The following is a 12690-nucleotide window of genomic DNA, read 5'->3' as shown; positions in this document are numbered from 1 at the left end:
ACGGTTGGAGACTTCAGGTGGGCCAGCATCTAACATTACATTAGATTAACCTCACATACTTCATTTCCCTTCTGTGAGCCTCAGCTTCCTCATCTGTAAAATGGGGAGACCACTGCCATCCTCACAGGGCTGTGAAAGAGTCATCAAAGAATATGGGCTGCACCTCACATGGTGCTGGGCTCCCAAGAATCGCCTGGCAGATGGTTAATGAGTCCAAAGCACCGCAATTGGTGCAGCTTCAAATTTCCATTCTCTGGAACTTCTTTTTTTTCTCCTCTTCTCGGTGGCCTTCACTCGGGGGGACTTGCAGTTGCTTGGGGTCCCTCCTCTGTGTGAGTAAGGATAACGTGGCCCACACAGATGAAGGCAGTGGCTTCTCTCCCCCGAGTCAACTGAGATTCACACATGGTGACATTAGCTGTCGTCGCGAGCACCATCGCCAAGCATGGTCCCCATCTGGATGATGGAGCCTTTCTCACCCTGCTCCACGCTGGGAGATGGGTCATCTCCCCTCCGGTTTGCACAGTCATGTCATGACTGTGGCTTTCTCATGGCTACGCTCCCAGCGCAGGGCAGATGCTCCCCTGAATGAAGGAGGAAGCAGGCTCTTGGGCCTGCTTGTGTCCAAACAATGGTGACATCCCCCCTTGGGCCTGGAACTCAGCCAGGAACACCAGGTGTCTGGCTTGTGCTTCCTCACAGAACTGGGCCTCCTGTGGCCACCTGGCCTGCTGTGGGGATAAGGAAGCCCACACAGGTCAGGCAGGGCTGGGAGCAGAGCTTCCAGGGCCTCGGGGCTGAGGGCTCGAGGGAAGGGGAAGTTTCGACGTAGGGCTAGAGGAAGTCGTCTCCTGGGCCCACTTGAGCAAATATATTCCTCACTGAGGAGTCCCTGGATGAGAAACATCAGAGGACAGGCTGGTGGGCCTGAGTCCTCAGCCATATATGCTCAGGGCAAGGATTGAAACTGCCTTATTTGAGGGGCTCTGGAAATGATGCCCTCAGGGCTGAGATGCAGGCAAGTCTTTGGGGCTATGATCTCCCAGTGGACGGCCATGTCTGCACCTACGTCCCCTGGTACCAGGCGCTGAGCTGTGTTGAACCCTCACAGCCTTGCGAGGTGGGTCTGATAATCCCCCTTTGAGGCCGGGGCAGCTGAGGTTCAGGGAGGCTCTAACTCACCTGAGGCCACAGCGCTCCTAAGTGGCTGGGATGGAAATGGAAGCCTGAAGGTGACTTCTTTGCCTTTAGAAAGAGAGGAATCAACATGCCTTTTAGGTAAGTGAGCTTTCTTCTGGAATTCTCCTCCACTGGGGAGAAAGCACATTTGCTGGATACTTGGGGCATTCGATATATGCTAGGTGTTTGCATTACTCCAGTCATCCTCAGGAGTAGCTGCTGTCACCGCCATTTTTTTTTTTTTTTTTTGTGGTACGCAGGCCTCTCACTGTTGTGGCCTCCCCCGTTGCGGAGCACAGGCTCCGGACGCGCAGGCTCAGCAGCCATGGCTCACGGGCCCAGCCGCTCCGCGGCATGTGGGATCTTCCCGGACTGGGTCAGGAACCTGTGTCCCCTGCATCGGCAGGCGGACTCCCAACCACTGCGCCACCAGGGAAGCCCTGACACCTCCATTTTATAGGTTAGGATAATGAGGTGCTGAGAGGTCCACTAGCTCATCCAAGGACACACAGCGAGTAATCGAGTAATCGGTGCTCTGAACCCAAGCGTGTCTCCAAGCCTCTACCCTTCTCACTACTGCACCCTGCTTCCCTGACACACCAGCATTCTGCCAGTTAAAATCCTACAGGCTGGGATGCACACAGGTTACCTCCAAAGCACTGCCTAGCTCTATGCCCAGAACAGAGAGAACAATGAGTTTGGAGCAGCCTTGAGATCTACCCTTGTATCAGATGAAACACTGGCAGATTGCCCAGCCAAGACTCACCCAGCTTCTCTATAATATGCAGATCTCTAGAGTAAACCCTGCAAATCCAGTTTTAAAACAAACACCTCCAGGGGTAGAGAGAGCTCCTTTTGCAATACACATTGCTCTTCTGACCCAGGAGGACTTAACCACAGCACCCAGCCCCGTGAGGCCCTCCCTCTGGCTCAGCTGTGCAAACACTCAGCTGCCATCTTGATCTTGCAAGAGCTCGCCAGCCTTGGTAAATGGCTAGCAGCCATGCTAAAGGCTGAATTGGCAGTGGTCTCCTGCCTTGAAGAAAGAAGTTAGCTAAGGGTTGATGGGAGCTGATAGAGCTACCGGAAGGCTGGTTTGATGGGATGATCAGACTGGGCATGATCCCATAGCCCACGGTCTTAAAAGATAAGACTCCTGTAAGAATTTGGGCCCTAAAACGAGAGGGCCTCAAGATTCCCTGTGACTATTCAGGCCAAAACCCCAGCTGCATCACTGAAATGTAAGGCGACATGCCAATCTGAGAGGGCAGGCAAGTGTAGTCTGAATGAAGGTAGAGCCCTGGCTACATCTCCTGGAATTGGTAACCCAAGTTTGCATCCCTGTCAGTAGCACGTGATCCTCACGACAAGTTTGACTATGTCTGTTCCTCTGAGGAGGTGATTAACCCTGGATCCTCAGAATTAAGGTGTAGGGCTCCAGGGCAGGAAGAGAAACAGGCTGCCTGCCAGGAGGTTGCTAAGAACTCAGCATCAGTTTCCAAGCGCATCCTCCTTCTTCTGGCTCCCCTGAATGAGGCAAACTTGAGTCACTGGACAATCAGAGCAGCCCATAATCTTCTGGGAAGAAGCATTAAAGCCCCAGGCTCTCTCCAGGGGAGAGGCTCTCAGAGCTCCACCAGGACTGAATGAAATTGTTTGTCACCAGGTTGTCACCTACTTTAAGGGGCAGCTAATTCTCTCCTCAGAGGAGGCCATCACTCTCTCAGATTCTGCATGTGCAAAGCCCAGTGTGGAATCAATGCTGGGGTGGGGTCCTGGAGAGGGAGGAAAGTTGCAGGTGGGGCAGGGGAGCAGTGCAGCTAGCAATACCCTTTCCAAAACTGCTTGAAGCTGGAAATTCACCACTCTGTGCTTAACTGCCTACAATGGCTTCATGGTGAGATCTGGAGGGGTCTGGGGGTGTCAGGTCCAAGCTGGGTCCTTTTTACAAATGGAGAAACAAAGGCACAGACAGAGTAAGTGTCCTAGGGTGGGCTTTTCTGAGAGCTCCCCAATCATTCCCAGCCACACAGTGAAAAGCTCATCAGCCTGTAATTAGTAAGTCAGAAGCTATTAAGATAGCCCAATTATACCATTATCTGATGGCCTAGGCTGGCTTGGGAGATGGGATTTAAAAAAAAAAAACAAAAAAACAGGGAGCAATTGTTCTACCCCAACCTGGGAGAAACAAAGAACAAACCTGTAGAGGTGGGGACCAGAGGACCTGGGATTGGCCATCCCGAAGCCCACCCACCCCATTTGCAGCCCTCCTTGAGCCTGGGCTTGGGGCTCTACACACACATAACCTCTGGGCTGGTCCCCCTGACGAGGCCTCCATTCATACTTGGCTGCTGTGGCACAGAGGAGAGAACATGGGCTGGAGTCAGGAGCCCCAGGAACCAGTCTCCTCCCTGGACCTTTGTCTTCCTCTCTGAGGCTCTGCTTCTGCTCAATTCTCTTTCCCAGGAAGAGCCCTCCTGCTACCCCATTGGAAACTGCTACCCTTCCCCAGCATGCCAGGTCCCTGCTACCTGCTCTAATTTTTCCAGGGGAAAAACTGCCTTCTGATATGTCATGTAATTTACCTATATATTATATTATTGCTGATTATTTACCTCCCTCTATTAGAATGCAAGCCTCATCAGGGCAGGAAGGTAACTACTGATCATTGATGTGTATCCCAAGAGTGAAGGGCCTGACACCAGCTGTCATTCAGTAAATATTCGTTGGATGAATGAATGCTCACTCAGTGGCTTAATGAGTGACATTGGTTTAAAGCTGCTTGAAGAGCCAGCGGAGAAGCAGCCAAGGGCGGCAGTGGAGTGCGATGATGATGTGACAGGATAGGCTCACGATGAGAAGTGTCTCTGCCAGGCCCCGGCAGCCCCACGTGTACCTGGGCAGGCTGCCTCTTGCCATCACCTAGAGAACTAATACCTATTGGAAACCAAGTCAGGGGACTTGGGATGTGTGGTGGCTTCTCTTGTCCCACCTCTGCTCTCAACTCTAGAGGGCAGTGACCAAGTCAGGACTTCCTAAGGACAAAAGAAAAGCAGAGGCGCGAGAGGGCATGCCCGGGGCTAGCCGGAAAGGGGCTGGGCCAGAGGGAAGCAAGGTGTGGGCCTGGCTGCCCAGCCAGGAGCACCAGCCACTGCCTGCCTATGCCCAGGTGCCCTTGCCCCTCCCATCAGCCTGTCAAGGGTGCCAGTGACCTTTTTCCACAGCAGGAAGTACCCCCCAGGGAAGGCTCTTCTCCCAAGCTGGACACAAAGGCTACTCTGAAGCCTTGGTGATGGTGATGACAAATATGCCAGTCTTCACCCACAGAGCTCACTATCACGTGAGCCAAGAATCACTCTCTTGTTGATGAGAAAATGGAGGCCCAGACAAGTCTCCCGAGGTCAATGTTTAAGGTCAAACAGCTAAGCAAAGCTGACCTGGAACAAGATGCCAGGCATGTCAGCCATGGCTGTGTTCAGTAGAGTTGAAGACGGGAAGTGTTTGTGCTTCCCCGCATCACCTCCTGCTGCCCTTCCAGGGATGCTTCTCATCCACACTGGGGACCCTGGAGCGGGCGGGGCTCCTAATAGTCCTTGCTCCTTTCTTAGAGACCCTGCCTGCACTCCTCTCCCCACAGCAGTGGAGGTCAGTGGGGGTGGGACTCCCAGAAGGAAGCGCCTAACTTCTCCCTAATGCACCAGCAGGTGGCTGGTTTGTGCTTTGGTCTAACTGGGTGGAAACGAACGAGCAGTAACTCTGACAGGGGCACACTCAGCACCGCATGTGGAGACGGGCCCAGGTGGGAACAGACGGAACGGAGGTGTTCAGGGGAACACAGTCTTCCAGAAAGAGGCTCCAACCTACTCCCATGGTTGCAACAGCTAACCAAGCGGGCTTCACGTCCATTTTTAGGCTCATCCATTCCAGGGGCTAAGCTTCTCCGGAGACTGCCCGCCTCCCACACCAGCCTGGTAATGTTCTTGGCATATTAGGTAACAGCATGACAAGTAAAAAACATGAAAAGTGCTCCAGAACCCAAACTTAATCATTGCTCACGGATGCATTTCATTATCTACTCAACCAACGTTAGCTCCCCACCAACTCACCACCCTCTACACTGCTACCTGCGTTATCCTTCTAGAACTCAGAGCAGATCCTTCCGTGCCTCTTTACAAGAGGGCAGAATGAATTCCTTTAACGCAAAAAGAGAGGGCTGGCTCTCACCTTCATTCTCTGCACTCCCATAAATACCTTTATCTGAAAATCAAGTTGCACCAGAAATGTCTTTTGATTCATGCAAGTCCTACCTGCCTTCCTTACCACATGCCGGATCCTTTCTAAAATGCCCTTCCCCTACACTTCTTTCTAGCAAAATCCCTCCATATAATCTTTAACACTCGGCTCCCATATTACCTCTGCTGTGAAGCCTTCCCAGGCTTCTCCCTTCTGGGTTCCTAGAATCTTGTCTCTTAAACCTCTCATAGAATTAATGAAGTTCACCACGTGAGACTGCCATTTTGTTAGGCCAAAACCAGCCAAATTTGGCAATATCGTATGGTAAAATGTGACACATTTCTATGCTGAGGTGCTGTTTGCCATCTACACCGTGTAAGAGAACTGTACCTCCCTACTCTTTGTTTTCTCAGCATCTGGCACGGTGGTTGGCATATGGTGGGTGCCCAGCGAGGGCGTGCTGAACAAGCAAGCACCATTTGATAGGGTTTTGTGTGCTGCCTCTTCTGCTTTGTTTCTTGCTCTAGCACAAAATCAAAACCAAACCCAGGACCGTTGTAAAGTATCTTATAAATTTTCCTCCCGGCCAAGCCAAGATTCAGATGGTTGTCTGTGTGGGTGGAGCAGAGCCGGAGAATATCTCAGAACATGCAGGGAGTGGGGGAAGCTAATTGTTCAGGACAACTACCTTTCTGGCTGGAGAAACAGAGTCAACACTCGATGGAGAGGAAGTAGCAGCTGAATCAGGAGATGGAAGGCAGGAGGGAGAAGACGGAGGATGAGTATGAGACAGGCGTTTAGAGAGTAGTTTATTCTGCACAGAACAGAAACAAAGGAAACTGATTACCCCCAGGGAGACGCACAGTGAAGCTCGCCTCGATGAAGCAGCCCCCAAGCCTACACTTCCAAGGAGGGGAAGGGACATCCAGGCCCACGTCTCAGGACAAAAAGGTAGCCTGTGTCTTTGGAGCCCAGCAGGACCATCTGACTGCTGGTTACACTTCACTCTGCTACAACTTTTCTGGCTCCTTCGTCACATCAAAATAGCTGGAGTAGACCCATCCTGCTCCTGCCTACGTCTGCTGCCGTCACCAGCACTAACTCCTGAAGGCCTCACTCTGGAGCTTGGCATGAAGCAGTAGTTGCAAGCTTAGGAAAGGACAAGCCCAGGCTACTCTGGGGTAGATGCTCCAGCAGGGACCTCTGCAGCCACATGGAACCCTAAAAATGCACTGAAGGCAAAGTATCCTTCCCACGTCTATGACTTCTGCCAAGTAGCAGAGGACACAGGTCTGGAGGAGGCCGGGTGAAAGCAGCAGAGGCGGTATGTTCTAGAGACCAGGCTTGCTGTAGGCAAGGGAGCACCTTACACGTACAAGCGCCGTGGGGCCTCATCCTCAATTCTGTCATCTCCTTGTGAGCACACCCTCTTCTTCTCAGCAAGTTTCAGAATAAGTGCCTGGCCGGGGGCGGGGGCTGTGCTTTCTATCCTGAGGCAAGGCCATTCTTCTGGCTGGTGCTGCCTTTCGCAAAAGCACAGCACAGGTTACAGCACGTGGTTGACCTCGACATTCACGGTCTCCCTGATCGTGGCCATGGGGGCATCTCTCCATCCTGTCCCCAGACTTCATGAGCAACTGGCTTGCTTTCACCTTAAAGGCACTGTGATGTGATTCCTGCAGATGACCAGCTTTCCCTCTTTGTGTTGACCCCTAGGAAGCTCAGCCTACTCAGAAGCTGTCTAAGATCTGACAGCACACGTGTTTCTGTTCAGTAATGTTTTCCTATGACCTGAGCCCGCTTTTCTGCCTTGGTTTTCCCTTTGTCATGATTTGTCTAATTATTTTGAATCTTCTCATTTGGAGCTTTTTTAGACGCCAGTCCAAATCCTTTGGTGACTTAAAAAGTGAACAGCTTTTCAGGCTATAGAGGGAGAAGGAAGGAAGAAATGAATCTCCAGAGACTGATTCAAGTAACCTCCCTGGATGTCCAACACCTGGGTTCCTGGGGGTTCTGAAAGCCCCGCATTTACCTGCGGGAAATCCCCGTGTCCAAACATAGAGGCAAGGTGAGCCGCCTTCTCCTTAATGTTCTTTTTGTGAAACTCCCTGTTGGCCAAATTCTGAGCCCTTTTCTGCAGCCAAGGTGAGAAAGGAGAAAGAAAAAAGAGATAGAGACAGACACTGTGAGGGGAGAGGCGGGGAGGCAGCTAGGTGGGCTTGTGGCCCTCAGCACACACGGCAGGATGGGAGACGGCACCCGCCCTGGACAGGAGGAGGGAGGGGAGGAAAGGAAGGCACCCTAGACACAGGCAGGGCAGAGACAGGGCAAAGAGCAAGGCTTTCACCTGGAGAACCTTTTCTTCCACTTCCTGCAGCCGCCGCAGCACCCCGGAGAGGGCCAGCGCTCCCTGGCAGGTGGCAGGCAGGCCGGCGGGATTTTCTGGCCTGCCCAGCTGCAGGTCAGACTTGGCTCGGGCTCTCCAGGGCCTGCTCGGGCACTCGCCGCCAGCAGACACTTGCTTTAGCTCTCGGAGCACATGCCCCGTGACAACCACCAAGGGGAACTGGGGGAGAAGGAAAATCAAGCTTCCTTCCCAACTGTGGCCCTCCCATGGATGCCCCGCCACCGTGAGGAATCCCCATGAGGACCAGGGACAAGGGCACGCCAGATGCCACCTTGAGTCAGATTCCAAACTAACCTTGGGTGTTGACTTTCCACCACCTGCATCAGTATCACCTGACATCCTCCTTAACAATACCGTCTTGTTATTAACAACACTCCAGACCCACTGAATCAGAGCCTGTACCACCCTGGTTCCTAAAGTCTGGGCCCAACCCCCAGATATGCAGGTTTAATTGGTCAGGGGGTGGGTACCAGAGATTGATTTTTTTTTTTTTTTTTTTTGCAGTATGCGGGCTTCTCACTGTTGTGGCCTCTCCCGTTGCGGAGCACGGGCTCCAGACGCGCAGGCTCAGCGGCCATGGCTCAAGGGCCCAGCCGCTCCGCAGCATGTGGGATCTTCCCGGACCGGGGCACGAACCCGTGTCCCCTGCATCGGCAGGCGGACTCTCAACCACTGCGCCACCAGGGAAGCCCGAGATTGCTATTTTTAATAAAGCTCACTAGATGATTCTTACACACACAGACATAGAATCACTGCAATATGTCCACACTAACCTCCTTTGACCTCCACTCCCCGAGAAGCAACACAAAATTTCTAATGCTGACCGGGCACTTTTGAGTGCTGTGGTCAATAATAGTGATTCTATTCAAATTCCAAACCCAGAGATATTAGCTGGAAAAAGCCTCAGCCCATGGCTCCTGGCTGCCTCCCTGCCCACTGGGCAGGTCCTCATCTGCTCAGACACCAGGGGAGGTCTAACCACATCCCAGTCTTACTCCTTCAATGGCATGCGGCCAGCTGGCCACCTGAGCCCATTCCACCATCACTGTCACTTCTCCACTGATTTTAGAAATCAGCCTACTCAAGAGGTCTGCAAATAAGCTAAGTGTCCCAGGGGCATCACACAAAATACCCTGTGTGGTGTGGTCTGTTTTTCCCCAAGCAAATAAAGCACCAAGAGCCTGGTAGTTGGTCAGTTGATACCCCTGACTGGCATGTATTTTAAGATGCTGCATACTTGGTTATTCCTACCTATAAGGGTGGTGACCTCAAGTTGTGTTTGCCTTCCCAGAGAATCTACAATCAGCCCTATGTGGGGTGTAGAGACAGCCAGGGACCCCACCCCTCTGGATCAAAGTTCCCTCTGGTTTCACCAAGACAGCATCCACTGGAAGGAGCCCTACCTGCCTTTTCAGAGTTGGTGATGGGCTGGGTGTGGGCTCCTCTGGCTTGGGACGGCGAGGGTTAACAGGCGGGTCAGAGGAAGAGCGCAGTATGGGCTTACCTATCCCTGAGACACGGTGCTCCTGGGAGGAGGAAGGTGAGTCCGAAAAAGCAGCCGCAGGAAATAGGAAGGAAAAGGCGAGTCAGACAGACACTTGGAGGGGGGAGAGGAGGAGAGTCAGGGAGGGAGAGTTGGCAGACGCTGAGCGAGCCCTGGGCTGAGCTCTGACAAGCTGCGCCCAGCTGGGAAACCTGAGCCCCGGCCCTCTGTCCGTGTGCACAGCAAGTCCCACGGTCCCCTTGTCTTGGACAATGTGTGAATCCCCAGGAGGCCGTGCTTTTGGCTCAGACCTGGGGCACTGGGCAGGCACATACCAGGCCAGGGTGGCAAGTCCCAAAGTCCTTCCTGCCCACTAGATGAAAGGGATGCTACAGTCCTTCTGAAGGAAGAGAGCCCTCATCAATACCTGGGGGCTGCAAGGGGCCAAGCCTCCAGGAGGGACAGTTGAGAAAACAATTCAGACAGTTACAAGTCTTAGGAACATGGCCCCCTTATAATAAAACCTGGCTTCCTGGGGAAGGTCGGTTTGTCCAGGAGGGGCATGGTCTACATCAAGACTAGGAAGATGTCTATAACTGCCTCTAAACAGAATTAACCAATTGTTTGTCCTTCTCCTGAGAGGAGCCTAATTCTGTCATGTGACAGATGTTCTCCAAAGAAAAACTGAACCCCTTGTCCCAAGCTTTTGTAATGTGACAGTGGTGCCCCAAAGGAATTCGGGGGAGCAAATGAAACCATCCAAGTGCAGACTCCAAGTCAGAGTCCAAGAGAAGTCAGCCGGGTCTGCAGCCTGACCCACAGCATCCCACCTCCTTCAGCCTCACATGGACCCTGGTCAGACACAACAGCTCTGCCAGCCTGACCCAAGGGAACAAGGAGAGGGGGGCACCAGGGGACACTCTCGAGGGTGGTCCCCATTCCTATGGTCCCCATTCCTATGGAGCTAAGACCCTGGTTCGGACGGGTGTTCTCACCATGGACTGGGCAATCAGCATCTCTAAAGCTCCCTCCAGCTGCACCATCTCAAAGATGGCTGCAAAACAAGTCATGGTTGCAAAGCAAAACAAAATCGGGGAAAGGATTTCTTCCCCAGTGCAGAATAGGCATCAGTAAACTACGGTCCTCGGGCCAAATCCTGCCTGCTGCCTACTTTTGTAAATAAGGTTTTATTGGCACACGGCCATGTGCATTTGTTTACAGATTGTCCATGGCTGCTTTCATGCTATAATGGCAGAATTGAGTCATTGCAAGAGAGACTGGATGGTCCCCAAAGTTTAAAATATTTGCTCTCCAGCCCCTTTTAGAAAAGTCTGACTCCAGATCTAGAAGAAGCCTGAGACTCCTTTTGAGCCAGGTCTGGCTGGCACACCTGAAATCCAGTGCTAGCCTGACATTTCTGCTGGCTTCTCAGAGGGTTCTGTTCACCAGGTAGGCAGGGTCAGTGAACATCTGACAGGACTCACCTGCCTCAGGAGTGAGGGGTTCCGAGAGTTCTCCTCGAACTTGGCCAGCAGCTGACTTGCCATGGACTTGACTTTGTTCTGATTTCCACCTTCTTTACAGCCCTCTTGATTGGAGCCCAAGCTCTGGCTAGGAAAGGCTGAAGGCTGCAAAAGCCAAATCAATGCATTTGTTGTTGGTTCTGGAACCCAGGTATCAAGGAGGGGGCCTGGGGGCTCACGACAAGGACAGTTTCCTGAAGAAGGACACCCTCTGTGGTCTGAGGAAGTGAGGCAAAAGCAGGAGGCAATGCTCACAGGTGGGACGCGTCTTCTCAAAGACGGGCACAGCTAGGCTTGGGAGCCAGACACTTAGTGTTTGAATTCTGACTCTTTCACCTCCCAGCCCAGTGACCTTGGCAATTTACTTCTCTGAAGTTTCCTAACCTGTAAAATGCGAGCAGTAACCCACCTTCATGTGACTGTTGAAAAAGTCAAATATAATAATGGAATGATGAGCGGAATAGTTTTCAAAATATATCATGTGGCTGACAAAGGGTGAAGAATTGGGGGGTGAAGGAAGCAAGAGGGGATGTCAGTGAGGCAAGGCACAGGCTCTGGGCTTCCCTTCTCTCCTCTGCGCCCCACTCCCAATGGCAACGAGTCCTGCTCTGTTGTTGCTATCTTTAAAGAAAAACATTTGAGATAATTTTAGATTGACAGAAAACTTACAAAGACAGCACAGATAGTTCCTGCGTACCGTAGACCCAGCTGCACCTAACGTTAACATCTGGAATAATTATGACACTGTTATCAAAACTAAGAAATTAACACCGGCACAATACCATTAACAGAACTATAGACTTGATTCAGATCGGGCCAGTTTCCCACTAATGTCCTTTTAGGCTCCAGGACATAATCCAGGATCCCACATTGCATTTAGTCATCATGTCTCCTCAGCCTCCTCCCATCTGTAATGGTTTCTCCATCTTTCTCTGTCTTTCATGACCCTGACAGTTCTGAAGGGGACTGGCCAACTATTTTGTGCAAAGTCCCTCCCTCTGGGTCGGGCTGATGTTTGCTCGTGATTAGCCCAGAGTTAGGGATTTTGGAGAAGGATGTAATGGAGATGAAGGGCCCTTCTCATTGCTTTGTTTCGGGACACGTGATATCAACACGACTTGTGACTGTTTAGATGTTGACCGTGACCAGTTGGTTATGCTGTTTTATGAAATGGAATCCTATGTAAGATTTTCTTAGCTCATCTGCTAAAATAAAACTTTAAAAATGATGGGTATCCAGTGAATGTCTGTTCCCCGGTACCACAGATCTGCTCCCATCAGCCTCAGAAATACAAATGGCATTGTCACTTCAAGAGGGTAGTCAGTTTTCCTGAGGAGACAATGAATTTCCCTCCCAGGAACAGATGTTCTCAAAACAAATATATGTTCACTTAGAAGAAATTCATGGGAAGAGGCAAGCTGTAGTCAACTGTTTTTTGGGTTTTTTTTAAGATTCCCTAAGAGTAGCAGCCCCATGGGAAACCTTGTATGCACAGCCACTCTGAAGAGCTGGACAAACACAAGCCAAAGAGTCACTCCCTACTTCAAAGTGGGAACTGTAACTCTGCATAGCAATCCAGGCTTGAGTGTGAATAGGGCAAGTTTACTAGGCTGGTCACTGTTTGTACAGGCCAAAGTAGGCCAGGACAGTGGGTCGTGCAGAGCAGCCCTTTGCAGACATTCATGTGCATGTGAATCACTGGGGGGTCTCCTTCAAAACCAGATTTGGATTCAAGAGGTCTGGGGTAGGCCCTGAGAGTCCGCATTTCTAACCAGCTGCCAGGTGATACTGGTGCCCTTGTTCTTCGCCCATACTTTATGAGTAGCAAGAATTTAGAGAGAATCATTGCTTGGTTAAATCTGACT

The 12690-nt window shown here is 51.6% G+C and overlaps 1 protein-coding gene across 4 annotated transcripts in view; it reads right to left on the bottom strand.

Moving 5' to 3' along the window:
* The window catches only part of MICAL2 (microtubule associated monooxygenase, calponin and LIM domain containing 2), a 161475-nt gene that overhangs the window by 28378 nt on the left and 120407 nt on the right, over nt 1-12690 (bottom strand). For 3 of the 4 annotated variants that reach the window (XR_003791352.1, XM_029207067.1, XM_029207068.1), the window contains exon 17: nt 10787-10930. Coding sequence is in view for 3 of the 4 variants with exons in the window: in XM_029207067.1 (XP_029062900.1) it covers nt 10787-10930 (144 nt within the window). In the remaining variant the exon portion in view is untranslated. Of the gene's footprint in view, nt 1-7395; nt 9346-10786; nt 10931-12690 lie in introns of those variants that run through there. The other variant, XM_029207069.1, reaches the window with a different exon arrangement.

This window comes from Monodon monoceros, unplaced genomic scaffold (assembly GCF_005190385.1).
Source record: "Monodon monoceros isolate NGI ecotype Baffin Bay Population unplaced genomic scaffold, NGI_Narwhal_1 Super_Scaffold_7, whole genome shotgun sequence".
Classification (NCBI taxonomy): Eukaryota; Metazoa; Chordata; class Mammalia; order Artiodactyla; family Monodontidae; genus Monodon; species Monodon monoceros.
This window is presented reverse-complemented; position numbering and strand designations above follow the sequence as displayed.